General features: G+C 33.6%; 1 protein-coding gene across 4 annotated transcripts in view; it reads left to right on the top strand.

Moving 5' to 3' along the window:
* Positions 1-27,943, top strand: part of LOC127857864 (myosin-11-like) — a 153,277-nt gene that overhangs the window by 99,548 nt on the left and 25,786 nt on the right. For 2 of the 4 annotated variants that reach the window (XM_052394561.1, XM_052394564.1), the window contains 2 exons: positions 26,191-26,412; positions 26,893-27,063. In XM_052394561.1, coding sequence (XP_052250521.1) covers positions 26,191-26,412; positions 26,893-27,063 — 393 coding nt within the window. Of the gene's footprint in view, positions 1-7,103; positions 7,801-17,831; positions 18,073-19,985; positions 20,199-26,190; positions 26,413-26,892; positions 27,064-27,943 lie in introns of those variants that run through there. The other 2 variants (XM_052394562.1, XM_052394563.1) reach the window with 2 other exon arrangements.

Here is a 27,943-nt window from a genome sequence, read left to right on the forward strand (position 1 = left end):
TGAAAATCTCTGACCCGGCCCCACCCCAACCCCATAACTTTTGACCCAGGGGTCAGATCAAAGTTCTAAATAGTGCAGGGTCGCACATATGCTCATAGCTACCATGTGTATAAGTTTCAAGGTTCTAGTGCTTATAGTGGAGGAGGAGATAGTGGCCAGGACGGACGGACAGACGGACGGACGGAGAGACGGCGGAGATAACCACAATATCCCCACGCTTTTCAAAAAGCGTGGGCATAATGAAATAACATATTTGCTATGATAAAATATTAATACAAGTAATTAAATATAGTTCAATGCTTATTCGAATACACTAAACAATTGTTTTATTTTCTTATAGTATACAATGTTCGCAAAACTATTGTTACAATGTTTGCTCTGCCAAGGTGTTGCAAGATGTCAATCTTGTTTTAAGTCAGCTACGAAGAAGCAATTTTTGTAAACATGATATAGTATATAAATATTACATGGCTGACAGGGTGACAGTAAATTTGTCAACTTGAGGAAATACTGTCAACCGAGGCGAAGCCAAGGTTGACAGTATTTTTCCGAAAGTTGACAAATTTACTGTCACCCTGTCAGACATGTAATATTTATTTTATTATACCGAATAAACTATTTAATCAAAGCGCTGAAGGCACTGAAGATGTTCGCTATTGCATAATTTAACACGCAATTCATTTTTGAAAATCAATCGCAAGTTTGAAATGAACACACGCCATTCAACTTTATAAAGTGTGTGTCATAGCGCACGGGTCGAGTTTTGTGTGCATTTTTTTATCATCCTTATTATTTCATAGAAATAACTAAGACAAAATAAAAACAACATGCTTTTTGGAAGTTCTGAAAGCATAGAAAGTATGATGAAAATGGTAATGATAACTTAATATAAAGAAAATTTGCAGTCACCATCATATTAAAGGAATATTTTTTTTCTAATATCAAATGACTATCTCACCAAGAATATAAATTCATAATGAAAGTTCCGTGTACAAAACTTTTGATTTTTGACACCATATACAAATTCAAAATATACAACAATCTTCGTATCTTGTATATGGAGGAATAAAAGTATATAAACATTGCTGTTTATGCTTTACTTATTACCCGAGCAGTTCACACGGTGTCAACAACGCTAACATAAACATAGGTATAGAGCACTCATGCGCTTTTAGGCGTAGCTGTTTCAGTTTTCATCTTAGTGACTTTTACATAACGCCAACAGACACGCATGAATATTTTCGAATATTTAATAAGCTGATTCGAGATACAACCTCTGAATTTTTGCTACATCACTGCGTATGTGCTCAATTCAAAGGATGTAGCACTGTTCAGTGTAAGGAATTCCGGACTACTCTCTGTATGCTCAAACGACACAAATTGTGGCCCTGTTACAATTACGCGTTACAATCCATCTCGCAGAATTTCACTTTCGCCTCCAAGATGAGAAAACAATCATTAGCGAAATAGTATAGTGTCACGATAAGAGAAAATCGTTTAATTATCATACCACAATGTTTGCCGTACTTGGTCAGCACGTCTGGAAATCATTCCTTAATGTGTGGATAGGCTGCCATTATTAACAAGTTTGCTATTTTCAATTCAATTTTGTATCAAAAAGCATTGTTCTTAAATGTGGCATTTTCAATTCGCAATGAGATTTGTAATGACCCTCGTCATGTGAAAATGGGTCTTATTCCATATGCGCCCATCATATAAATAGCCCACTCAGCTATCGCTCCTTCTGGTAAGGAGAAACATAACATATTGGGTGATTTTAAAGCGAACAGCGTCGCCTATGGCCTGACTGCGCAAAAGCACATGTTGGGTTTAACAAACGCTTGCCGAAACGCATAAGACCCATTTTCGCATGACGGCGCTATTGACGTGTGATTTAAATGTGTCGAAAGAAAACTGCGTTTAAATCAAATATAAACATACGATATATTTCGATAGTGAAGAAAGATACTCATAACAAGGCATATGAGGACACATATGAAGTGCTCTCCCGTAGTATATTTTTTATTTTACTCACACTAATGTGTGGTTTGACAATGCTAACACACATTTCATGCGGTGAATATGCAGCTTACAAGTGAAAAACACAACACAATAGTTAAACTTTTGTTTAATTGTATTTAATTATTTAGAAAAGTAAATTGCTAACTTTATTTCAAAGTCAGCGTATACGCCGACTACATTTTTAAAAGACATTTATTGTTATAAATATATTTAATATAATATATTAGGTTGTTTTCGGTTTTAGCGATTAAAAAGCATTTTCGAGGTTGCCTATAGTATGCCTGTAGTAATTCATGAACTCATATCCAACTGTCTATGTATTGAGAACTGTGAATATAAACAAGCTTAACCTTCTACTAACCTTCTGCTATTGCATTCGTATTATTATTATAAATTGTTATATTCGGGTTTAGCAATTATGAAACTTTTTTTTGTCTATCGTATCGCTGAAGTTATTGTTGAACTTATGTTCAACGTTTTATAAATTGAGAATATAAACAAAGACCTATAGATAATATGGGTCTTTGATATAAATAAGCGTCAACTTTTTCCCGAATCTCTCATTTTACGACCTGTACTACGTCATTGAGTTGTATGCGAGAGCGTAACCTATTGCGTTGTTATAACCCGTAAACTTTCCTTTGTTTATCGACAGACGCATCTATTAATAGCCTCATATATCATGAATGCCAAAACTACCGGGAAAAAGAACCACGTTACCAAATAGGACGCAAAACGCAAATACCATGCGACTACGACTTTTATTATGTAAGAAAGCTCCGCAATTCCTTTGAAGTCGGAGCCTTGTGATTGCTATTACTTAAATAATTGACCTCTAACTGAAGCAAGCAAAGGAAACGCAGCACCTAATTGACCCATTCCTTCTATGTGCGAAGGCAGATTGAATTTTATTAATGTATGGTTTGCCTATTATAACACACATAAGACTACATTTTTTAGAGAATATTATTGTAATATTTAAATGTTTTTTTAACAGTTTCAGCGATAATGAAACATTTTTTTATGTTGTCTATCGTATCCCTGTAATAATTGTTGAACTCGTGGTCAACGTATTATTAATTGAGACCTGTGAATATAAACAAGCGTAACCTTATACTACTGCGTTATTCTCACACGGACTCCCCTTTGTTTATCGCCAGCCTCAGATTTATGAATGAGCTGAGCGAAAATACTACGTCACGCACACGCAGCAGAAAGTGGACTATTTTAATCATTCATAAACAATCTCCTCCGCGACACGTACAATACGATCATTGTTTATTGATTCTTTTCTATAAAACACCGTTCGAAAATATTGAATGTAACACGATATTAATATAATGTTGCCATTTGTGAATACACATAATTGGAGAACTCAAACCTCTTGCATAAATTATACAACTCTTTCTTGCGCGGATACGCAAGCGGGTATTGGGTTAATCATACCTAGTCGTATCGACCTGAATTTCACACTAAGCACTTTAGACGGGCGCTAAAGCGCCCATCTAAAAATGAACAATTTATATGAACCATGAACAATTTTAATATTCAATAATTGAATTTAATTTCAGCAATGAACAACCATTAATATGTTGAGTGGTTCAGATTTACGGGCAGAGCAATATGAACTTCGCTTTATTCGGCACCGACCTAGTAATCAATTTATCCCATCAATTTTCTTAGTCGTCAATTATTTCTTTAAAAATATATTACAGAACCAGCTTTCCGTATTTTATTTTCATCACTTGATTACGCAATTTATGACGTACTTGTGTGACGTCATTTAGGTGACGAAACATTTTGGGACAACAATATGGACGTGGTGCGGTTTTTTTAACAGTAAAATATTTGTTTAAAGCATCAAACGAATCCAAAACGTATTTCGGATTGTGTGTTTGTCATGCATAACACCTTAAGAACAGACACTGGAAGTGTATATCGTTGTAACTTTATTGTTATTAGCATTGGATTAAAGTTGCCTTTGAGGTAAGCGTGTCGTTTATACTAAATTGATTTTCTTTTCGACTCCTGTCAAAGCTTAAATAATGGCATTAATCTATTCTACAGCACAGTTTCAGCTGCAATCGATATTTTAATTATCCAAATACAACGGACACGCAAAACTGCGTACTGCGCATGCGCGAATGGGACAGTATAATTTTCGAACATTCCGCACGTAATTGCTAAGGCAGCGGGATACAGTATTTTTTTGTCAGTAAATGTTTTCCCGCTGGTGGCACGTGATTGCTATGGCAGCGGGATACAGTATATTTTGGACAGTAAATTTATTCCCGCTGGGTCTGACAGTATTTCTATGTCACGATGGCCTATGGGAGTTTAGCATTGTAAATAAAAGTGAGGTATAATAATTATAAATGTAAGGCTTCATAAACAAACTTTGAGTTATTTCATCAATTGCATACGTGTAAATGACTGAGAAAAAACGCATTTTTCCGAACGCCATAGTCTCACTTCACAAATTTGTATTGTCTACGCGTTTCCTTGTTTAAATTTAAATATGTTTGAAGAGCTTTCTTCTATAAGCTTCAATTGCTCAACACACAGGCTTGCATTAGGACATAGCTAATAAATCCGCGTCTTGTAAACAGTTTACTCTTTAGTTGAGAAGGGTGGTCTATGGTAACGTTATGGTGCAACATACACTATAATCTATCTTGAACATCTATTTAAATCAGTATAGCACATATAGTGCATATAATTGTATGTATTTCTTAACAACTAAACGCCTGTAATCATCATTCGGACAAACTGGTGGTTTGAAGTAATATTTCCTCATCACATAAACAGATATTACCTTTCATGAGGTTAAATATCTAAATACATGTCTCTCATATATATATAATTCTCAAGGTGAGGCTCATGATTTTTTAACGTTTCAGTGTGTGTTTGACGTTAAGCTCTTCTCCATGTGTGAACTTGATTGAAGAAGCTAATATCGCTGATATGGAATGATTGAAGAGTTGGAACAATTAATTGTAGAGCCTTTATAAAGCCTTTGATTGTCAATATTCCGGATATTTTTGTAGCGGATCCGTGGTCTAGTGGTAACACACTGGCTTCACAATCCAGAGATCGCTGGTTCGATCCCCCGCTGCACCTAACCTACTAACTCGTCTTTCGCATGAGACGTTAAACCGAGGTGCAGTGTACTAGGTGCTTTACACCGGGCACTAAAAGACCCAGGGTCACCTCTGGAACGGGGTGTCTCCTGTATCTTGCACTATCCCCCGTAACCAACTAACACGTCTTTCTGGCGGCGATGGCCATATGGGAGACAATCCCGGTGCACTCGATAAAAAATAATAAAGAAGAAGAATATTTCGGAGAAATAATAATGATGAACACAATGCAACATTGTATTTTATGAAAATACGATACGCTTCTTGATGAAAAAACAGAATACATTTTTTCCTTCATAGTCAACAGGTCCCTTAAATGGGTAGTACGGTATTTTATTTACAAAGTATATTCTGTTGTAAAAAGTAGATTAACTGTTATTGATTGACGCTAACATCTCGTTTATAGAAAGGCTTAGTGTCGTTTTTATTTTCAAAATAATACAAAGTTGTCTCCAATTATATTTGGCGGGCGCTGGAAAATCAGCATTAGAAGTAAAGCTGTTATGAATTCAATGAATGAAACGTGTTCAAGGGGCTGTTCTAAGCCTGCGTGGTCAAGTGGTCGAATGTTGGCTTTTGCTTCAAAAGTTCCCGGGTTGTTTTTGTCATTCACCAGCGATATATTACTTATTTAAAAATGATCAAAAAATTTATTCTTTTGTTCGTGATTTGACTTAATTGCAGCTTTTGAAATTTCAAAAATAGCGTACAAGTCATTTTAGATTGTGTCAGATTTCGGTGTTCCAGATCATGACAATAATATAGTTCTAAACGTGTTCAAGTATATGCAAGGGGACGTTCTTCTAAAATAACACTAATCGTACCCGTTTTCAATATAGTGATTCATATTTGTATACACAAATCATAGGATTTCTCAGTCCATTAGCTTTGTTTGTTCTTGCTTGAAACATCTATTGACGGTGTAAGTACATATATTAACACGTAAGATCAATGTCATTAATCTAGTAGATCAGGATGCTGTAACTTTGGCCCATTCATTCACACATTCCTCGTAGATGCAGACAATAGTCATGTTTGAAATTAACTAGCAGAAGAAACAGGCAGTTCATGTCTACAAACAACGTGCTTATGTTCGAGTATTGAACTCGTGACGCGGTGCTGGCATATAGAACATACTCCAAACATTTAACCCTTTACAATTTGGATACATATTTTGACGCATTTGTAGTCTCATTTAGTTTGTTTTAAATCCTGATTCCTGAGCAATTAAAAGTCATCTTAATAAGGGTATATACATGCATATAGTTGATATATTAGTATATGCGTATCCGAGTATCAATGTCGAGGAGGATAAGTGTGAAATTGCAAAAAATGAGACGGAAACAAGGTTATCAAAAGACAATAAGCAAAGTCCGCGAGAAAAATATCTCCCGCCGCTGAGTTAAGCGCGAGTAGCCATGGATTACCTGCGTTCAAGCAATTATTGGAAAACAGTATCAACAATCTTATCATGGTATGGTGCTGAATTTCCGGGGGTCCATCAGAGAACTACCAAGAAATACCTTCTGTCGGATTTAATGCTGCGTGTCATAAATATGAGGTGTTGAATATAACCGTTTTCATCTCAATGTGTTGACACCTGATGACATTGTTGGCGTACCTGTGTGTCTCCAATTGACTTGAGAGTGAATACCTTTGGAAAACGCCGCTTAATATTTCTATAATATGCTTTTGCTTTTTTTCACACCTTCAATATTTTCCTTCTTTTGAAGAATATGAAGAAATGTAATTATTTCATGATGACCTATACTAAGCTTACCGAAATACCCTATTATATCAACGTGGTGTTAACTATTGTCGAAAATGAGGTTACAGTGAAAGAATTGTTAACGACATAGAACAAGGAAGTGCTATGAATCAACATCAAATGATCTGTGCATAAACGTGCACTTGGGAAATACTTTTGAAATATATGGACATTAATGCTAAATTCTTACAGGATTCCTGCTCGCGACTGTCGTTGTTACAGATTTAAAATACAACTACTTTCCACGCTTATACAATGTAGCCATTAATAGATATGGGTATTTAACGTATTACCGACAAAACAGGCACACGGATATTAAATGTTGTTTAATCTGCAAAATATCGACGGAAAGTCTTTTTTGATTTCTATTCAAAGCATAAACCGTTACATTTATGTGTTTAAAACAATGTACACGTCGATTTATGAAATATAAACGGTTTCGGAGATACCGACCTAAGGCGTTTTCAAAAACAATATTGTTTTCTTTGCAAAATATCGACGGAATGTCTGTTTTTGATTGCGAGTCAAAACATAAACCGATATATGTTTGTGTATAAAAAAATGTAAACGTCGAATTATGAAATATAAACGGCTTCGGAGATACCGACCAAAGGCGTTTTCAACAACTCAGCGTGTTTCACCTCACTAATGTTACCGTTTCATATCCGTTTATTAACCCGAGTTTATTAATATCGGCGTCTGGCGGCAAAGTTCAGCTGATAAAAGTGGTTTCCAGACATACAATACAATTACTAGCACCAGTGGTGAAAAACACCAGTGATTTGAAAATGTAACGATTGTAACATCAGCTCATTTGAAAAGAAAAGAAAAACACTAGTTAAACAATACTATGGATTAACGTTTGGACAGGTAGATATATTTCTTATGTTTCGTACCACTTTATCATACAATGTTTTTGTACATAACTGTACTACCCAGCAGACACAGAAACGTTGATTCAACGTTGAATCAACGTCAGATTCAACGTTGAAAATTGGTTGGATTTATATTTGATTTTGAAAGTTGAGACAACGTTGAGGCATCAACCTTAAATCAACGTCGATATCAACGTTGTTTTAACGTTGAAAATAACGTTGATTCAACGTTGAAACAACGTTGACTTAACGTCAATATTTGGTAGAATTTTTATTAATTTCCATTTAATGTAGCGAGGTTTTCCAATTGTTCTATTAGAATAAGTGTTAGGACTGTATACAATTTAATCACTACATTAAGTTCATTTATAAAACAACACTCTATTACTATTTGAAATTGTATTTTATTTTTATTTTAACACAAGTTTCATAATATTCAAAAATAAGCAGTTTTTACTTTTACACTTAATATTTAGTTATTTTCAATATTGCTGGTCAAAAAGCAACTATTGTCCACTAATTGCTGATCTTAATACAACTATAATCCACAATGAAAGATGTTTCGATGTTACTAATTTAAAGCCAAAATTCTAACTAACTAAACTCTTTCCAGACACGTTATTAAGCTACAAATTTGTCCACTCTCACCAAACAGACCCACACTTATCAACATTCACAACATAAAAAGCTGATAAGCACAGCCGAAAATGTTATCTCTCTTGCAACAGAGCACATTAAATCTTAAACAAACAAACTCTCTCTCTCTCTTCTCTCTCTTCTCTCTCTCTCTCTCTCTCTCTCTCTCTCTCTCTCTCTCTCTCTCTCTCATGTTTGAAGGGGTCAGTTGACGTATTATATTTATGCACAGACTTTCATATTTAGCATCGTTTTGTTATTTATTCTGCGCAAGTTAATTAAAAGAGAACATGAGCAAACTAACTTACGTCCGATATATTCCTAGGGATCTCACATCGTGTTATAAACGAAGATTAACGTTTTATATTTGGTTTGTATATCGTTTTATTTTGGCACAAAACGATGTTCAATCATATAGCCGTAATCTACCTGTTATTACATCTAAGTTTGATATATTTGATAAAACAAATAAATGATAGAGTCTGTACATGCAGCGTATGTTTAAACCATTTTTTATGTTTAACCATGTACACATCTGACTTCAAAACGATAAATTGCTAGAATTACCAATGCTTTAACGATGAACACTGGAGCTTTCCTTCATTTTGAATTATAATTGATGTTTTAGCTTTTGTAAAGATTACAGTTTGTATCATAATTTTATTTCTCTATCTTCGTAAACACGATAAATTGCTAATCATACGGAGTTTATCGTCTCATATTATTATGAAGTAGAATTTTGGCTTCTATAAAGATTAACGTGATTCTCGCTATCTTACTCCATTTTAAATGTGTGAACACACGCATTTTTCCTGTAATGCTATAGTATTATCTGTAATTATAACCTATTGCGTACAAGATCTATCTCACTAAAATATTTACACGGGTACTTTTGTCTATTTTGGCTAATTAACCCATTTATGCCTAGCGTCTAGAAAAAAGGTCTTGGCAAACAGCGTAGACCCAGATGAGACGCCGCATAGTGCGGCGTCTCATCAGGGTCTGTGCTGTTTACTTAAAGGAATTTCTGTAAAAAATATGTCAATTATAGAAATAAATATACTAGACATCCCTAATTTTGGAAATAAATTGATCCAATTTAGAAGAATGGGAGAGTCCACTAGGCATAAATGGGTTAATACAAATTAAATATAATACTTGTTTGAATATATGTTTACCTTTTGTAAGTTGGCACGTATTTTCTGCTGAAAAGGAATGCCAAGCTATTTAGATAAAGATGTTTGTATTAGTAGTCAGTAAAACAAGAATGTAGAAGAGCTAAATTCAGGAACTCTTCCAACGCATTTGGGAAGCAGTTTATTGAAGTGGGTAGGCTTTAGTTGTCAAGTTCATGTTGATCACTTCAAATGTACCTCCCAGTCTTTCAGAAGTTGTTTTAATTACAACTGGGTCGTCAAGTCACTGGGCCAGTAATTATGCTTAACAGAAACGTTCGCCCCACATACAATCTCATGTTTTGTTGCTGGTTTCAGTACTGATTGACACTAGAGTAATACTCGAATAATAGATGTAAAGAATTCTAGACGGCGGAATTTTCTGAACTTTACTTATTTTATTTCACAGTCTATGATGTAGCCGTGACAACAAATACTTACCTTTAACTGTTGTTGAATATGCGAAATATATTAATTTACATTTATTCATCTTACTATTGTGATCATGATATTTCTCAACAATACACTCCGTCTCGGCATATCAACGTAGTAATTGGAAATGACTATAGGATATCGGATTCACACATATTTTTTAAACAATAAGCTTGAATTGTGAAGCCTAAATATTGAGTCCACAACAATATCATCTGTCAGAATTGTTAGATTTTTTGTATCTCGGGCGCCGTTTGGTTTAAGGCAATATATAACACACATAACATTATGTGCAGTGCATAGTCATTCAACTATTGCATATTGTATACATGCAAACAGTTCATGAAACAACTTTTATAAAATCTATTAAATAAACACTGTTATGTAGTATTCACAATAATCTCTATTTAAACATGAGGCACATTGCCTGTAAAAACACATTTGTATTGTCTTGTAAAGGATTTATTTTAAGAGCGTTAGTATATTTGTTCCACAATTGTTACCATTTAAAAACAGTGGTCCTGTTTTAATTGAGAAACAAATGTACTCTATGATAAACGTTATTCAATAAAGTGTACCCGTTATTACTTTTATTAATTGTTAAAATGCCGCTCATTTTGCAGCAAATCAGCAAGAAAGTTATAAGCTTCTTTTTCGTATTAATATTTGCTCTTAATAACGACTTTACTCGCTGCGATTTTTTTTCAACGGGAGCTTTAATTGTATGACCCGCTAAGAAATTAACTAATTAATTAATACAAGTAATAAAGCGTATACAAAGGCGAAAAAAACATGTCTCGGCATGTACGTCGCCAGCTTGTTTGTCACATGATAACCCCATTTGTTGAAGGACTTAAACGAGTCTCGGTGTCATTGCAACGATGAGAAGAAGAAAAAATAGGCAATTTAGCCGACACGTGGCTAAAATCAGACTTAATCTTGAAATGTGCTTTCTTACATTTCGTGTTCGCTCCAAAAAGTATACACTTTTAAAACGTTTTCATAAAATGTGGCTCAAATATTAAGGATATTGACACAATGTGCAAACCGTTTTAGCCTTTTACGCCAGTTAAGATCATGTACATTTACATGTAACAATTAAAAGGTTAATCTGATTAGGTACCATGTACATGTACACTCCATATCATCATATAATATATAGAATGTGTGCATGTAACTGTTTCCCATATGAATTTTCGAAGAAAAAATAAGCAATTGAAGCCAATTAAAGTTCAAGGTCATATTAGAAGGGCGATGTTTTAGTCTGACTTTCGGTGTCCATGCAATTTTTTCTGTTCCTTCTCTTATATGGCTTTTCAACATTTAGGCAATTTAAAGAAAGTGTAAGACAGTAATAGATCATGACTAGTTCAGACCATTCTCTATTACGCAGCAAAGATGACACTTTATATTCTAATTAGATAAACGTCAATCGATACGATGTGATAATGTTACACAAATCCTCCAAGATTAGACGTACATGATAAGGTATTTGAAACGTGGTGTTTTCAGTGATTTTCAAATTGGCAATTTTCCTTCTGTCCTGTAAATATGCTTAATTCACTTGAAATTAAGTTGCCAATTTCTAGAGTCACTGAAGGTTGTTATAAGGCTACATTCCGCTTCAATATTTGATCGGTACCTAATATTGTTATCCAGATAGATTCAGTGAATATGCTGATGCCAATCGTCACAACGCCTGTCAATGCAAATATAATATAATGCAATGGCACGAACAACTTTTATTGAGGACATGGGACTTAAATCACAACATCTTCGCTAAATATATACTAATATAATATGGTGAAATGGCTGGAGGATTTAAATGCAGAAACAGTGATATCTATTTACATGAAACAGACAAACAATTAAAAGAAAATAATGTTTTATTTTCAGAGAACATTTTTGTGAAAAACATATCATAATTCATTATTTAAATGTGTAACATGCTGTGGAGTAAACTTTCCATTAACTTAACAACAATTTACGTTCCACCATTAAACCTGACCTACATATTATTTTTAATGTTGAAAGGTACTTTTCACATCATATCAGGACGGATTCTACACGTTGTATAGCCAGTTTACCAGAACAACATCTCATGAATAGCACAGAAAGATTTACACTGCTAATGTTAAGTTCATCCAAAATATTTGTTTGTTTCTCATTGATTGGATGATAAAACATAGAACTACGTGTAAACAAGAGCTAAAACGGGCGTTTTTATTGCTGCGTCTAGGTTTCAAATATGTCAACACGTCAAAAAACGAGCGTTAAGTTCTTATTTATTTCAAATGTTTCTGCTTTGGTTATACAATGGTATGGATTTAGAAAAGCTATCGACCTAAAACATAAAAATAAGAACCGTTACAAACATGGACTAATTCATAATAGTATATCTTATTCTTCATATGCTTAAAGTAAAAGGCAACATTCGTTCATTTCACACTACATAAACATCGGTCACGGTTACAAACTACGTCCCAATCGGTCACGGTTATACACTACATACCACTATGTCACAGTAGCACACTAATACCAATCGGTCACGATTACACACTATATAACAATCGGTCACGGATAAAACTACAAACAGTTTTGCCACGGCTTAACACTACACACAAATGGGTCACGGAAGCACACTACACACCAATTGGTCATGCTGACATCAAAGTTTAAAACACATTAACAAACCATAATAGTAAAAAGTAAGTGGGCAATCATCCAAACATTGTTTTTTCTGACAGAGGCACCTATTTGCACACGGTTTAAGGTTACGAAAAGAGCCGTTGCATCGGAGCATATACATTTGACTTAATTGGTAACTTTTATCCCTAGCATTTTTTAAGTGAAAGAAATAGACCTAATTTAGGGAAAAGCATTTTGTCCACACATTTTTTTCGTTTCGCTAACTAGTCAAATGTCATTACACACCCGGCATTGTTTTTATATAATATGTCATGATGCATCCACCTCTCAGACCTATTAACTTAGCATAATTGTCATCGGGCGACGGGGTCGCTCCCTATAATATGTATGCTAAATTATCGTAATCAAAAACAATATATTGTATACCTATTTACCCATGTCAATCTAAGATGGTTGCGATTGGTGCAAATGTTATAATAATTCGTGGTAATTATATTGCACGGAGTTCCGAAGCAGTTAGATTATAGGGATCAGATTGGTTAAAGGAAGTTAAGACTTCGTTGGCATTTAAGATATCAGCCAATAAAAAAGTTATATTTTGCAAATAACTAAATATAAAATATGCAAAAATAAACTAGTTTTGGGATTGCGTAGAGAACTTGTTCAAGGTTTGCTATTGCATTTTATTTTTCTTAAAATCGTGCCTGTTTGCATGTATGTACATTCTTAATCTAACAGTGGTTGGCAATTCTAAATAAGTGTTCATTATGGGCTCAAGGTAGGCTCTACAGATAACATGCCAAACGTTAATTGGCATCAACGGAGTTGTTTGATAAACAGATCTTTGAAATTACCTTTGCTTAAATGGCGTGATTATCTATGTTATGGAAATTCGGCATTCATCTTTCGTGGAGGTTTCAAAAACAAATTATATAGTTTTCGCCATACCGAAAAAGTACAATGTTTGAATAATCAGATGATGTGTTATATTTGTGCACCTGCTTGTATCTTTAGCATCATTTTGTTATTTACTCTGCACATTTTTATGTAACGAAAAAATGAGCAAATGAAATTTCATCCGATATGTTTCTTATTATGAAATTTTGTAATGAACAATGTGTAAATTTTTATGTTGGGTGTAAATATAATTTTATTTGAGCACAAACGCAATATTCAATCCACATAGCATTAATCCTATTTAATATTTAAGTATCATATATTCGACATAACAAATCAAGGAAGAGCTCATACACGTACATTCATCGTATGACTAAACCCTTTCGTTTCGTTTAACCATGTACACTATCTTTGTAAACACGATAAATTGCTAATCGTACCAATGCATGAACGGTGTTTATCGCCTCATATTATTATGAAGTAGTTTTAGCTTTAATAAAGAAGAAAGTGATTCTTACAATCTTACTCCATTTTAAATGTGTGAACACACGCATTTTCTATTGTATTACCCAGTATCATTTATATTCTATATCATCTATATTACATACAAGATAAGTATAGATGCAAAGCATCAAAGGGCGTCGGGAATTTCAGTGTAAAAGGCACTCAATGAACGATTTTTTTCTACTGTAAATATTAATATATTGGCCGATTATTGTAAACAAAATATAGAAAGATACTGGTGTAACCATTATCTATGGTTTTGTGTTATAACCCCCAAATAACCATTATCTATGATTTTGTGTTGTAACCCCCCTTAATATTTCATAGTTCATTTTATTTACATTGGTTTCCTTTTTTACTGGCATCCGTGTGCAGTTTTCATAAATGGAACAGAACTGTGTAGGTTTTAAAAAATCTGCTTCATCTTGTAAGCGTAATTTCATATTTTTATATTTTTCTCAACTTCAAGGGGAGATTATTCTGAACTTATTTTTACGTTGCTCATTTACGATAGGGGTGAGTACTCATTGATATGAAAACACCGTAAAAGTTTTAATGTGTTTACGAACCCCCCCCCCCCCCCCCCAACCCTCTCACACATATATTTCATGGGCATAATAAAAACAAAAAATGGTTACAATAAAACAGCATATGTATTTAAACTAAAATGTCTACATAAAAAAAAAGTTAACATAGAACACACATAAAACAATTTGATTCTACTGGGGCTCGAACCTTGGGTTTCTCACATGTGAAGCGAGCGTGTAACCACTACACTACGGAACCGCTTGAAAAATCACCTTCTAACTAAGATAATAATAAGTGACTGTAGTGTAACGGTTATCAATAAAGCAATAAACCGTGTAATCGCTGTCGTCTTGAAAAATTGAAGAAAATACGCGTTAACCAAAACTCGAACATCAAAAGTCTGCGCTTTTGTTAGAAAAACCACAAAATAAATATATTTTGATTATGTTTTGTTTTTATACAAAACCAGAAAGTTTCACCGGTTCGTGTATTTACCCAGTCCCTGTGATCTTTGATTATTGCCCAGTCCCTGTGATCAGTTATTAATTAAAAAAATTACCGTAGTTTTGCATTATTGGCAATAAATGATGTAGTAAATTTAATAGGCACAAAGGCAGTACTTATTTTCACTAATTTACGTAAAAAATCACCACTATGCAAGATATTCTGACAACAAAAATATATACATTGATCCGTAAAATAACTTCTCCTCCCATAAGTATAAAAACGTATTTCATACAAGTCGCCGCACTTCAGTGCGACGACAATTACTCACAGGATCAAGCCAACAGTCCTCGTTTCACAATAGCTTTAATCTGACACATTTATTAACAGGCAATATAATAAACCTTACACAATATTTTATGTTTGTTTATATTGTGTTGGATGGCTCGTATTTTCTACATAAAAAGAAAATGAATGCCGAGTAATGCCAAACAAGATGTTTGTAAAAGTAGTCAGTGCAATTAGAATCTAGTACAGCTAAATGCGGAAACACATTTTCGGCATTTGGAAATCTTTTTATTGAAGTGGGTAGGCAATAGTTGTTCTGTTCACGTGTATCAGATCAATTTTACCTACCAGTCTGTCAGTATTTCAGAGTAGTTTTTGTGAAAACTGGGTTGGCAGGTTACTGGGTCAGCAGCTATGCTGAACCGCATCATTCGCCCACTTAACAGCGGAGGTTTTGTTGCTGAATTCAACAGTGACTGACACAAGAGTAATAATCGAATTTAAGATGTCAAGAACTCTAGACGGCGGGAATTTTGTAACTCATTTTGTTACAGACTATGACGTAGCAATAATTACACAGAATTACTGTTAAAGCCCAATGAACACTCTAAATCAACAGATAATTCGTAGAATAGTTCGTAAAATATTTCGTAAAAATACTGTTAACCCATAAAAATCAGTGTTACTTATAGCAATAGTCAATATTTCAAAGCTAGATGTGGTATTGTAACATTGATTTAACTAGGTACACTATGCTCGTTTTTATTTTTATGTTGCAATATATTTCATGTGAATTTAAAGCGACAATATCCAACCCAACGTTTATAATTATAAACCTTGTTATGCATTGTTTTCATTAATATAACATAGACCATGATACATCTTGCTTGTAAACATTCTTCATTTAATTTTAATTTTAACTGGTATATTTGCAAAAATTTACTTCTTGTATTTAAAATTTGGTAAAACATCAACTACTTTAATTTTGCTAATAAGGTCTATAAACGAAAGCAACTTCAATAAACCGTTATTATTCCACATTTAATGCGGCAATTCATGAACTTATAAACCATATTTGCATAGAAAGACGGATTTGCGCTAATGTCTCATTTGCGGTTAGTTATTTTTGTCTATTAAAATGACATGCACTTTCCAGATTTGGCATTACACAAATAGCAACTCAACAGTCATATGCTTTTGTTATAGAATTTTTTGCTCCCATCGACAATCACAAATTGTTTTTTTTTCTAAATGCAGCACTGTATATTTGCTGTAGTATTTTCCAGAACAATCAACCATTGATGCAGATTCTATTTTAAGAGATTTATTGCATACAGAAATAGTTTATATTGTTCAGACATTGAGTTGCGTTCATAAATTGAGTGTTTTTTTTTAATGAATTCCATTCGTAGAGGCCGGATGAATTTGCGTCTAGCGGAAGGTTTTAATACAGTCATACTGAAAAGAGAGTCTCTTGATAATATTGAAATCTTTTCCTGAGATGAAGCATTCTTAAAAACCAACTTAACCCATTTATGCATAGTGTACTCTCCAATCCTTCTTAATTGGATCAATGTATTGCCAAAATTAGTGATGTCTAGTATATTTATTTCTATATTTAGAATATTTATCACATAAATTCCTTTAAGCGGACAGCGCATACCCAGATGAGACGCCGCATCATTCGGCGTTTCATCTGGGTCTATGCTGTTTGCCAAGGCCTTTTTTTCTAGACTTCTAAACGAATTTTCCCGGAAGACTAAAATGTTACCTTGTAACAAAAAACCTTCAAGATTGGACTCTCTGAATTTGGTATTTTGACTCAAGGTCTATGTGTTTAAAAAATTGGCAAATGTGCTTACTGTCCTATAAATAAGTTTATTTAACTTTAAATTAGTTTGCGTGTTTCTAAAAACACTGGAGATTTTTTGTCTATATTCCGCTTCTTTAAATGTGATATATAGAGAATAATATGTTAGTGTTGATTATAGATCAGGTTTATCATGCGAGGCTTAAAAAACAAAAAGCACGAACCTTGGCGAGTGTTTTTTCGTTTTTGTTCCGAGCATGACAAACCTGATCTATAATCAACACTCTCCTATTATTCTTTTAATCCCACTTGCTATGTCGTATTTTAATAATGACTGTAGTGTAACCCAGGTCAGTGTATTACTCAGCGTTCCAAAAAATAACCGCTGATAAAATAATCATTTTTTAAAATCAGAATATCGTTCTAGTCGTGCGTTATTAATTACAATTGTATTCCTATTAAATTGCAAATCTAAAAGTTTTATAACATCAATATAACATTTAATTGTTTTATACAAGGAACTACATTTGTTTACAACGTAGCATAACAACGTAGTTCGTGCCGTGGTTTATAGCAGAAATTTAATCAACGGTGCTTTAAAGTGATATTATGGGCATCACACAGTTAATAGGTGTCTATCGCAACCGTTGTTTATTTTTAGTGTTTTGACTGTTTTCACTTTATATATACTTATACTTGTCAATGCAGCAACAACATACTAAAACAATGTACTGGAAAGAGAAAAATAATGCATTTGAATATCAGCCGTACTTTCGTGATGACAACTGACGGCAGAAATTATACGATGTACGATGTGCATCTAAATTTAGTTTTAGTGCAGATTCGTTCATACGACACAAAGACACTATTTTGTTTTACGGATCATTTCGGCTTTGATGACTGGGTGAGTCATGTAAATTATCGAATATACAGTCAAACCTGAATTCAGCGGTCATTCAAGGGAAATGATCAAAGTGACCGTTGTCAACAGGTGACCGTTGAATTCGGATCACAATTTTAAGATGGTTTGTCAGTTGTTAGTATTGCTACGTCGTTACCCCACCCAGTCGTTTGCATACAGTGTTAAACAAAGGCTCATTGCCGTTTACTAAGCATAATAAAAGAATTAACTAACGTGTGTATATTGACTTATACAGAATAATATCTTATATATTTATTTAATTTCATATTGTTAAATTAAAGCAATGTTGTTTTCAACCCTCGAGTAAATAATTCACTAATGCATCTCGCTCATTTAGTAAATAAAGCTTGTCACGTGCCGTTGACGTCACGTCCGTACAAGTCTAAAAAGCGGATTCGCTGTCATAAACCGATAGTACGGTGTAATTGTACCGTTCTAAAAAGACGCAAAAAGTTTGTTAAAATTTATTCGTACGCAAACATCACACAAAAGCATTTTTATTCAACAACCTCATATAAAATACAAACATTCATTCATTCCTCATCAAAAAAAACAACATAGCACATCATGCACAAAATCCTGTTCGCCTCATAACGCACAGGTAGCTTATCTGTGCTTATCGACCCAAAACACCGCGGTTTCCGGGACTTTCCGATAACAAGTGGCGTGAGCTTTTCACCTGAAAATTAAAAAAAAACGTTTTCAATTTCAGCTTTTTTACATGAACAAATAGTCTTTCATAAATGCCTTAAGCTTGTTATAAATGTTGCAAATCAGTCCATGTTTTGCCATTAAAGCTGATCACTAATCCTCTTATCGCCTTCTTATCAAAACACTCGCCCGCTTAATGTTGTTTTTAATACTTAATCAGCGATACAGATCAATTGACTTTGTCACGCGCTAATGCGTTATGCATGCAGACGATAATTGCTATTAATACACATTGTTAATGTCACCTGTTTAAAGTGATATTATGGGCATCTAACAGTTTATAGCTGGCTATCGCAACCGTTGTTTATTTTTGGTATTTTCACTTCATATACAATGTACACTTATATTTGTTAATTTAGCATCAACATACTAAAACAATATCCCGGAGAAAAAAAAATGCATTTGAAAATCAACCGTCTTTTCGTTAACCAACTGATCATGCATTTACGATGTGAACCTAAATTTAGTTTTAGTGCAGATTCGTTTATACGACACAAAGACACAATTTTGTTTTACGGATCATTTCGGCTTAGAGGAGTGGGTTAGTCATGTAAAATAACGAATATAAAATATATTTTTAATAAACAACTGGTAGCAAACTGAGTTGCAGATAATTGGTTTTTTAATGCAATCAAAATGAAAATTCAATAATAATGGTGAAACAATTTTACTTACCGGTCATGGATGCACAAACGGCGCAGAAAGCTCTTTTAAAGAATGATCCGAAAATGTTATTTTTAAATCGATACTCAATGTTGTAAGTACAATGTATTAATAAGCGGTCATTTAATAAGCGATAATTACTGTAAACGTGTCACAAATTCTGGCATATTTGCTTATAGACGGACACAAGATGTGCTGTGTTTTTAATTTTCGCGACTCGAGACGACTGACACGTGACCGTTGATTTCAGGTCAAACATGAATTTCGGAGCGGAATGTAGTGGCCGTTGGCCGTTATGGACAGGTGGCCGTTGAATTCAAGTGTAATATAGAGTGTTTTTCGTCGGGGGGATTCCAGACTGACCGTTGTCTGCAGGTGACCGGTAAATTCAGGTGGCCGTTAGGTCAGTTTCGACTGTAATATATATATTTTTTATAAACAACTGGTAGCAAGATGAGTTGCAGATGCTTGGAAAGTTACCACATTTTAAATAACTCGTTTGACCTGTTAATTCTTTTCAGCTTAATTCAACAGTGAAAAATGTCCATAATATCACTTTAATCAACTGAATTGACGGTAAAAGTGGGATAAAATAATATAGTTTCCCAATGAGGTTCAATTAATATGTTGTCGCTCTTCGTCGCTACATCGTTCAATACCAGTGGAATGTAATGCAATGGCACGAACAACAATTATTAAGGACGGGCACTTTTCATCGCAACAACGTCGCTAAAGTAAGTCAAATACAAACTTATATATTATGGTAAAATGTCTGAACCATATAAAGGCATAACAATGATGTGGATTAAAATCCAACATGCATAGAATTAAAAGGATATTATGTTTTCTTGTCAGAGAATATATTTGTGAAATACAAATCGTACTTAATTAGTTTAATGTGTAAGATTAGAGTTATGGTTCCATTTACCTATGAATAAATTATTTTCATTGCTACATGTATTCTATAAACCTTTTTTAATAAATTTCTATAATACTCTTTTGAAGATATTACCGTTCATACCAAATATATATGAAAATGTAAATTGCAATCCGATTGAGGTCCTCAAAGGCTTAAAATAGTGCTCTGGTTGCGAAATGAATTAACTGTTACTTATATTTAGTACCTAGTGTATTACATAGTTTAACTGTGATTTATTGGCGGTTTTTTCAAATAAAATTCGTGTTTTACATTTCACAATAAAACCAGACCTAGATATAATGTAATGTCGAAAGGTACTTTTCTCATCGTATCTGGACATTCTCTACATTTTATTGCCATTTTACCAGTACAACATATCATGAACAGCGGAGAGATTAACACAACTAATGTAAAGTTCATCGTAAATATTTGTTTCCCATTGATTGGACGATAAAACATAGAACTACGTGTAAACAAGAGCTAAAACGGGCGTTTTTATTGCTGGTCTAGGTTGTAAATATATCAGCACGTCACAAACGAACGTTAAAGTCTTATTTATATACAATGTTTATTTGTTGGTTTATTCTACAATTGAGTTATACAGATGGATGGTTTGAGAAACGTTATCGATGTAAAACATAAAATGGTTATGGTTACACACTAAAACTAATCGGCAATGTTTACACACGAGTCACAAATCCGAACTCGGTTGCACAGTACACACCAATCGGCAAAGTTTACACTTTCCGCACAAATTGGTCACTGTTACACACCAAACACTCATTGGCCATGGTTACATGGTTACATTAATAAAAAGACATGATGCTTTTGCAAACCCTTCAGATTTACGATGCAACAAATTATGACATTTGGTTAAGTTAAGTTATCGAACGCCTCAGGCTTATTGAAACGCTCTCAAGGCCTTTTAGATAAACCAGATGCTTTCGATGCAATCGTGCTAAAATAAATAGCTTTAAACTAAAGTAAATGGGTTAATTTGCTTTATCGTAAATTTGAATGGTTTGCAAAATATCACATTTGGTTCACAAACATGAAACAAGTATCCAAATCCAAATTTCAAGCGAGTAGAAATATATACGATACATATAATAGTTTGTAAGAAAGGGAGAAAATATTGACTTGTCAAATACTAGAATAAAAGCTAAGAACAAATGGGGCAAGAAATTCTACGACATTTTTGGTTTATACGTTTTCAAATATGTGTCTTTTGTAGATTCAAAAACTTATTCATGTGAAAAGGCATGTGCACTATTGTGAAATTTCCACTATTGTGTGCAGATTTGTTATGACACGTAAACACAAACTTTGTATCTACAACATACACGACTGAACGTTTTGGTATCCACGTAAACTTGATTGTTTTGAATTTAAATGATGTAAACATTGCGCTTTGAATTTCTTTGAGTATTACTAAACCATTTTTGATTAATGGTACCATAAAAGAGTTAAAAAAATACTTTTCTCGTTCATACCCATGTATTTGTTTAAGATATGACAACACAATAACATTTTGACATGAAAGGGACCCTTACACAGATTTTGGCATGTATGTAAGTTTTTCATTGAATGCTTTATATTGATAAAGGCAAACATTGGATTTAAAAGCTCCAGTAAAAAAATAATCATAAAATTAAAGAAAAAAAAAAGTAACCCTCAACAGGGCTCGAACCACTGACCCCTGAGTAAAAGACTATCGCTTAGACCACTCGGACATCCGTGCTCATACGATAAGTGATGTATTTCATACTTTATATATGCAATCCTCGTAGTATAACAAAATATAACGACAACAACAGAACTCTCCAAAAGATTCAATCGTTTCGAGTTTCAACGCTATATAATTTTCAGGTTTTAAATCGTCAAAAGATGCATATAATGGATTTTTAAGAGCATGGTAAATGTTCAGTATTACTGTTTCCTCACAAATATAATAACTATAACGAAAATTTGCGAATCTGAAACAAGTTTAATTTTGTCAATACCAAAACGTGAAAAGACCCCTTTAAAGCCGTTTATACTCGCTTTAACGAACATTACTTTTATGGTTTTAAGTATATATATAAAGACGAATGAAGCCTGTTCAGGTATACATATTTCAGTTGCAACGGTTTTAAGTAATTATTTCCCCTCGTTTTATGAGTCTACAAATAAATCAAGCGTATATGACAGAATTTCTGTCGAAATACTTAAGTACAATCAATCTATACCGGTAAGTTAACTCCTATCGGAAAATATGCCAGTGCGATTTTGTCCGTTAACGCCCAAAGTTTCGTGAATGTTTTCAAGTTTAATGCATCCATAAGTTTGCTATTGAGAATAATGTCGATATGTTTAAGGACATTAATCTATAGAAATGTATCATCTTTCAAGTGCATCGATGGCTGTTGAGGATGTTGAGCGATGGTATAAATTTTTATATATATATTTTTTTCAAAGTGTTTCCTGTTGCATCACTTTTTTCTGGAATAAATAATAAGATATAAACGCCTTTGCAATGCCGACACAACTCCTAATCACGGAATAGTGTTCAATTCTATCAAACAGTTTATTTTTCAAACTTTCGACGAAACAAAGATACTAAGAAGATCTGATATCATTCTTTCTGCTTGTGGGTATTGTTTGTTGAAACGCGTAGACTCTTTCTATTAAGAATTTGCAGACATAAAAATAAAAATATGTTTACATGGTATATTTCTAGATAGTATATTTCTAGTAACTTTGATACGAAAATATGATGAGAACTAATAAGCCTCATGCTCCAACTGTTATTGTGTCTTGGTGAAAAAGTCATGTATAATTGTAAAACATAACAAACACATGGTTTAAAAGATTTTAGTAAATAGATTTTCAAGAGTCAGAGCAGACATTTCTCTTAAAAAAATGCCAGCTTGAATAAAAGTGATTGCAAACATTAAAAAGCTCATTCAATACATAGTTATTTACATATGTTTCGTTTGTTTTCTTTACTTGGTGCACATCATAAACAGTTATGCAGTTGATCGATACAAATCAATTTGCAAATGAAAGTGTCAAAAAGTGTTAATGATCATAGATATATTATTAAAAGTACACTTTTTTCTACTTTTCTAGACTAAGTGTTATAACTCAAATGTATTGCGAATGATAACTTAAAACACACGTCCTATAGATACTTTATTGAAATAATTGTTGATGCACATCATAACCAATACAACATATGCTTGAATAAAAAATAAATAACGCAGCCACCCGCAAACCGGTTTGGCAATTAAAATCAAAACAACACATGCTTGTTTGTCTTGCGCAATGCTCTTGTCTAATTGAAATCATTAATACTTCCAGGTGTTTTTAGTGCTTTGTTTAGGCATTTGGTAAAGGGCTTTCACCCTTCAAAAGTGGCTGATATCGTAAAGTAATGCGTTACGGTTTGAAAATGTTTTTAATTGTAAATTGATTTTTATTAAGGTTAGGAAACACTCTGCAATATTTTTTTACATTTTATATTAACTGGTTGTTAATTTAACTTGCTCCCATTTTATATAAATTATCTGAAGAAAGTTTTTCACTATCGGATAAAAAGGACGTATTATAGTATGGTGCGAATCAGGCTATTGTTATCTTTACAGTGTATTTCATTTATTTAAAATTCTTTGTCGTGCGGATATATATGTGTATTTATTTGAAACATACGTTGTTCGGCTACAGTACACAATGCTTTAAGGACTGTATCTTCATATTTCGAACATGTTGTGTTCGACCATGTTTTAAGCATTGCGTATACAAGTTGTAAGTTTTATTTTACTACATATACATCGCGGGAGTTGGCGTTGCCCAACAATTTCTTAGTTACGAACAAGTTTATATTAAACAAAGTTTCATCAATATTCAAAGTTTCATCAATATTATGTTTATGTGTAAAAGTTCATGCATTGTATAAATACAATTATTAAGCATTAAAGTGTTACTCTTTTGCCCAAATCGTCGTTTTATACACTAGATATTTAATCTAATAATGTAAAAACATAAATACAAGACTCGCTTACGTGCAATTTTCATTATATTATAATTTACAATTACAAAAAGGTGTCATCTTTTATTTTGAGTGAGTCATCACAAGTCGGAAGGAATGTTATAAGCATGTCATATACATGTTCTCAAGCATCAGACACCATCTCTTGGTCATACCAAAGTCTACAGCATGTACAAGTGTTTGTGTGCGTTGTTCATTTTTGATGACTGACAAAACTAACGTTCTCATATTTAATAGCCAAACAGGTTTATCAAATACCATCAAAGGCATAAGTAAAGTGTTACAGATTAAATAAATCGACAATTATACATCACTCAACTTAAGTCTCGTGACGAAAAAATCATTCTTCAGTTTCAGCGTTCACGATATATAGAGCGATATGATATCTATGTATGTCTACTTGTACGATACGGTCGCTCGAACAACAACGTGTTGTTGTAGAACGTTCGTAATGACGTTACCAGGCAGTTAGATTATCCAATTAGATGTACATGTATCAGTCTTTGGCGTGGTAATAGACATTTGTAAATATATTACAGTGTTCATTATAGTAAACATTTGCGTTTTAATCACCGATATGTCACTGCTCCTATAACAAATATGCATGTAACTTCATTATATATTGTATAGTCACTGCTCCTATTAAACGTATTGTTTCGTGAAGTATCGTGTAGTTACTGCTATAATTATACGTATAGACTCGTGAAGTATCATGTAGTTACTGCTATAATTATAAGTATAGATTCGTGAATTATCGTGTAGTCACTGCTATAATTGTAAGTATAGATTCGTGAATTATCGTGTAGTCACTGCTATAATTATAAGTATAGACTCGTGAATTATCGTGTAGTCACTGCTATAATTGTAAGTATAGATTCGTGAATTATCGTGTAGTCACTGCTATAATTATAAGTATAGATTCTTGAGGCGTTGTGTACCAGTATTATTATAGTATTAAACTTGTGTTCGCAGAAAATCAAATGGCATTAATGAATGCCTCTGGCTAAGAAAACCAGGTAATTTACATTCCATTGATACAATTTATTAAAATGTCAACGATAATTAAGTACGAAAGCGAACAATCTCAATGTTGCCATAGTATCGTGGTCAGACCGTCAAATCGGTCAATGTTGTACAGATCTCTTCTTTGTTTTGTTTTATTAAAATTAAATAGATTAAGCGTGAGCGAATACAGAATAATACAAAGATGGGCTTCTGCTGCAACATTGATTTATGTCAATAAGCAAATTACCAGACAGTATGTAACAATACACTAGAGTCGGCAAAAAATAGTTCCGAATATTAACAAGCACACATAAAATGTATACGATGGGGTCATCACGTTGAAACGTCCAATGCCATGTCTTACTAAGTGATTGACTTAATAACGAAACGTATGTCAAACGAGTAAAATATAAAATGGGGTATGGAAGATATTTAATGCGTGAGTGAATCGTAAATCACGCGTTATAATTTAATCATCTAAACGATTTTTAATGTCACACATCGTTAAAACGCATACAAGAAATTATTATTAAATGGATCTATGACACGTGTTGCAATATTAAGGTGTGCATATTGACCAGTCTATGCTGTTCATTTGACAAAAATATTAAATAAATTGGACACATATAAAACAATATGATGCAACAAAACTAATTTTGTTCAATGATATATTACAGTTTTGATGAGTATGCATAATATATGTAGAAACCTTCACTTATTTTGGATCAACCTCATCCATAAAATATTAATTATATTTGTGGTTCGTTTGCAGATTCTTACCAATCTTTTGGACATCGTCAAAGAACGTGCGGAGGCGGCGGAAGACGAGCTCGAACGAGTGTTTACGGAAACTAACGAAACAAGGGCGTCGTCTATTTCGTCAGACAAAAGTGCTGCCCCGATCGTTATCCATGGTGACAATATTTCGGTTGGAAGCGACGATGTTTTCGACGGATCTCCGGCTGACAGGTCGCAGCTTACAGCATTTTGGGAGGTATGAAGACCATATATCGAGGATTGTATACGTATATAGCGATATTTCATGTAGCATTTAGGTTTAATACGGCTTCTTTTTGGTGTTCTGAAAATGAAATATAACTGTTCATAAGTATTGAAAAGGTGGTTTGGTATGTTATGATCATTGTTAAATACTTAATGCAAGACTCTAAAGACAAGCCTGCTACATAATCAGTGAAGTGGTGCTAGTGTGTGCGTGTGTGTGTGTGTGTTTGTGTAGCCATCGGTATTACTGCCAACTTTAGAATTGTGGTATTGTACATACATGTATTGCTAAGAGTTGTTGTAAAAATATCTTAGTGCTTATTGATGGTGCCTTTAATTTAACATTGATTTGTTTATTATTTAGGTAATTTTCTATTGACATTAATAAAAAAAATATAATAATTGTTGTTGTTTGTTTGTTGCTTTAACTAGACAAAATAACTAGCAGTTTATTGATTGAATTGGGTTTCAGGAACAATTCAAGAAACGCATTCGATCGTTAGAGACCCTCCTTGCTGAAGAGAGAAACAAAGTCTCCTATTTGGAGAGCAGACTAAATCTTGTAGGAAGTGACGTCATCTCGTCCGCCATGTCTGATGACGCAAAACTGCAAGTGCGCGAGAAAGAGCTTCTCCAGTCAGAGGTTAGAACAACAGAATGTAATAATTGATTGGCGCTACGAGGACACGGGAATAAATGCATGTACGTAATGCGCACAGACTTATCAGGAACAACACTTTCCGCTTTGCTGATATTTTTCGTTTAAAGAAAGTATCTTCTTTGAAGAAATCTATATTAGGCGGAAATTAATATAGTGTCCACCCTAATTACCCGTCCCTGTGCGGACTGCACACACTAATTTCGAACAACACGTTACGCACATGCATTTTACACCCCATTTTCACAGATCAGGCCTGACATTTGTGTTTGCCTCTACGTTACACGCCATTACGTTCTTTAGAGCTTATATCAGAGGTCAAAGTAAGTGTCGCATACCGAAGATCCCCGCTTCTTATACGGAAATCGCGATAATGTTTTTTAAAACGAGGCAATTGTTTTTCAAATACGCGACGTTTTAGCTTACGACTGATTTTAATAGACTTTTTATACACAATACAAATTTGTACTAAATAGACTGTAGGGAAGATTTCAATTATTCAATCAGTTCGATTGACTGTATACCTAGCTATATGTTAATGTAAATCTGAAACAATAGCCATAATTAAACAAACTATCTGTCTTAAATAATAAAGCTTACCTATAGTTTGTCTATTCTATTGAAAAAAAAACAACATATTGTCGATATCGTTATTAGTTTAAATTGCTCAGTTAGTATGTGTGTTGTTCGTTATTCAAATAACCGATGTATCACGGTAAGTTCATGCGTTCAGTCGCATATTTAGCTCGGTAATTATGAACAGACGTAATCGCCATAAGGTCGCGTGCTCATATGGGTTTCATTATTTCTGTAGACAGGGCTATACATGCGGAATTTTTAAGTCCGAAATACTGCTGACATTTAT

The sequence above is a fragment of the Dreissena polymorpha genome, chromosome 14, assembly GCF_020536995.1.
Source record: "Dreissena polymorpha isolate Duluth1 chromosome 14, UMN_Dpol_1.0, whole genome shotgun sequence".
NCBI classification, from domain to species: Eukaryota; Metazoa; Mollusca; class Bivalvia; order Myida; family Dreissenidae; genus Dreissena; species Dreissena polymorpha.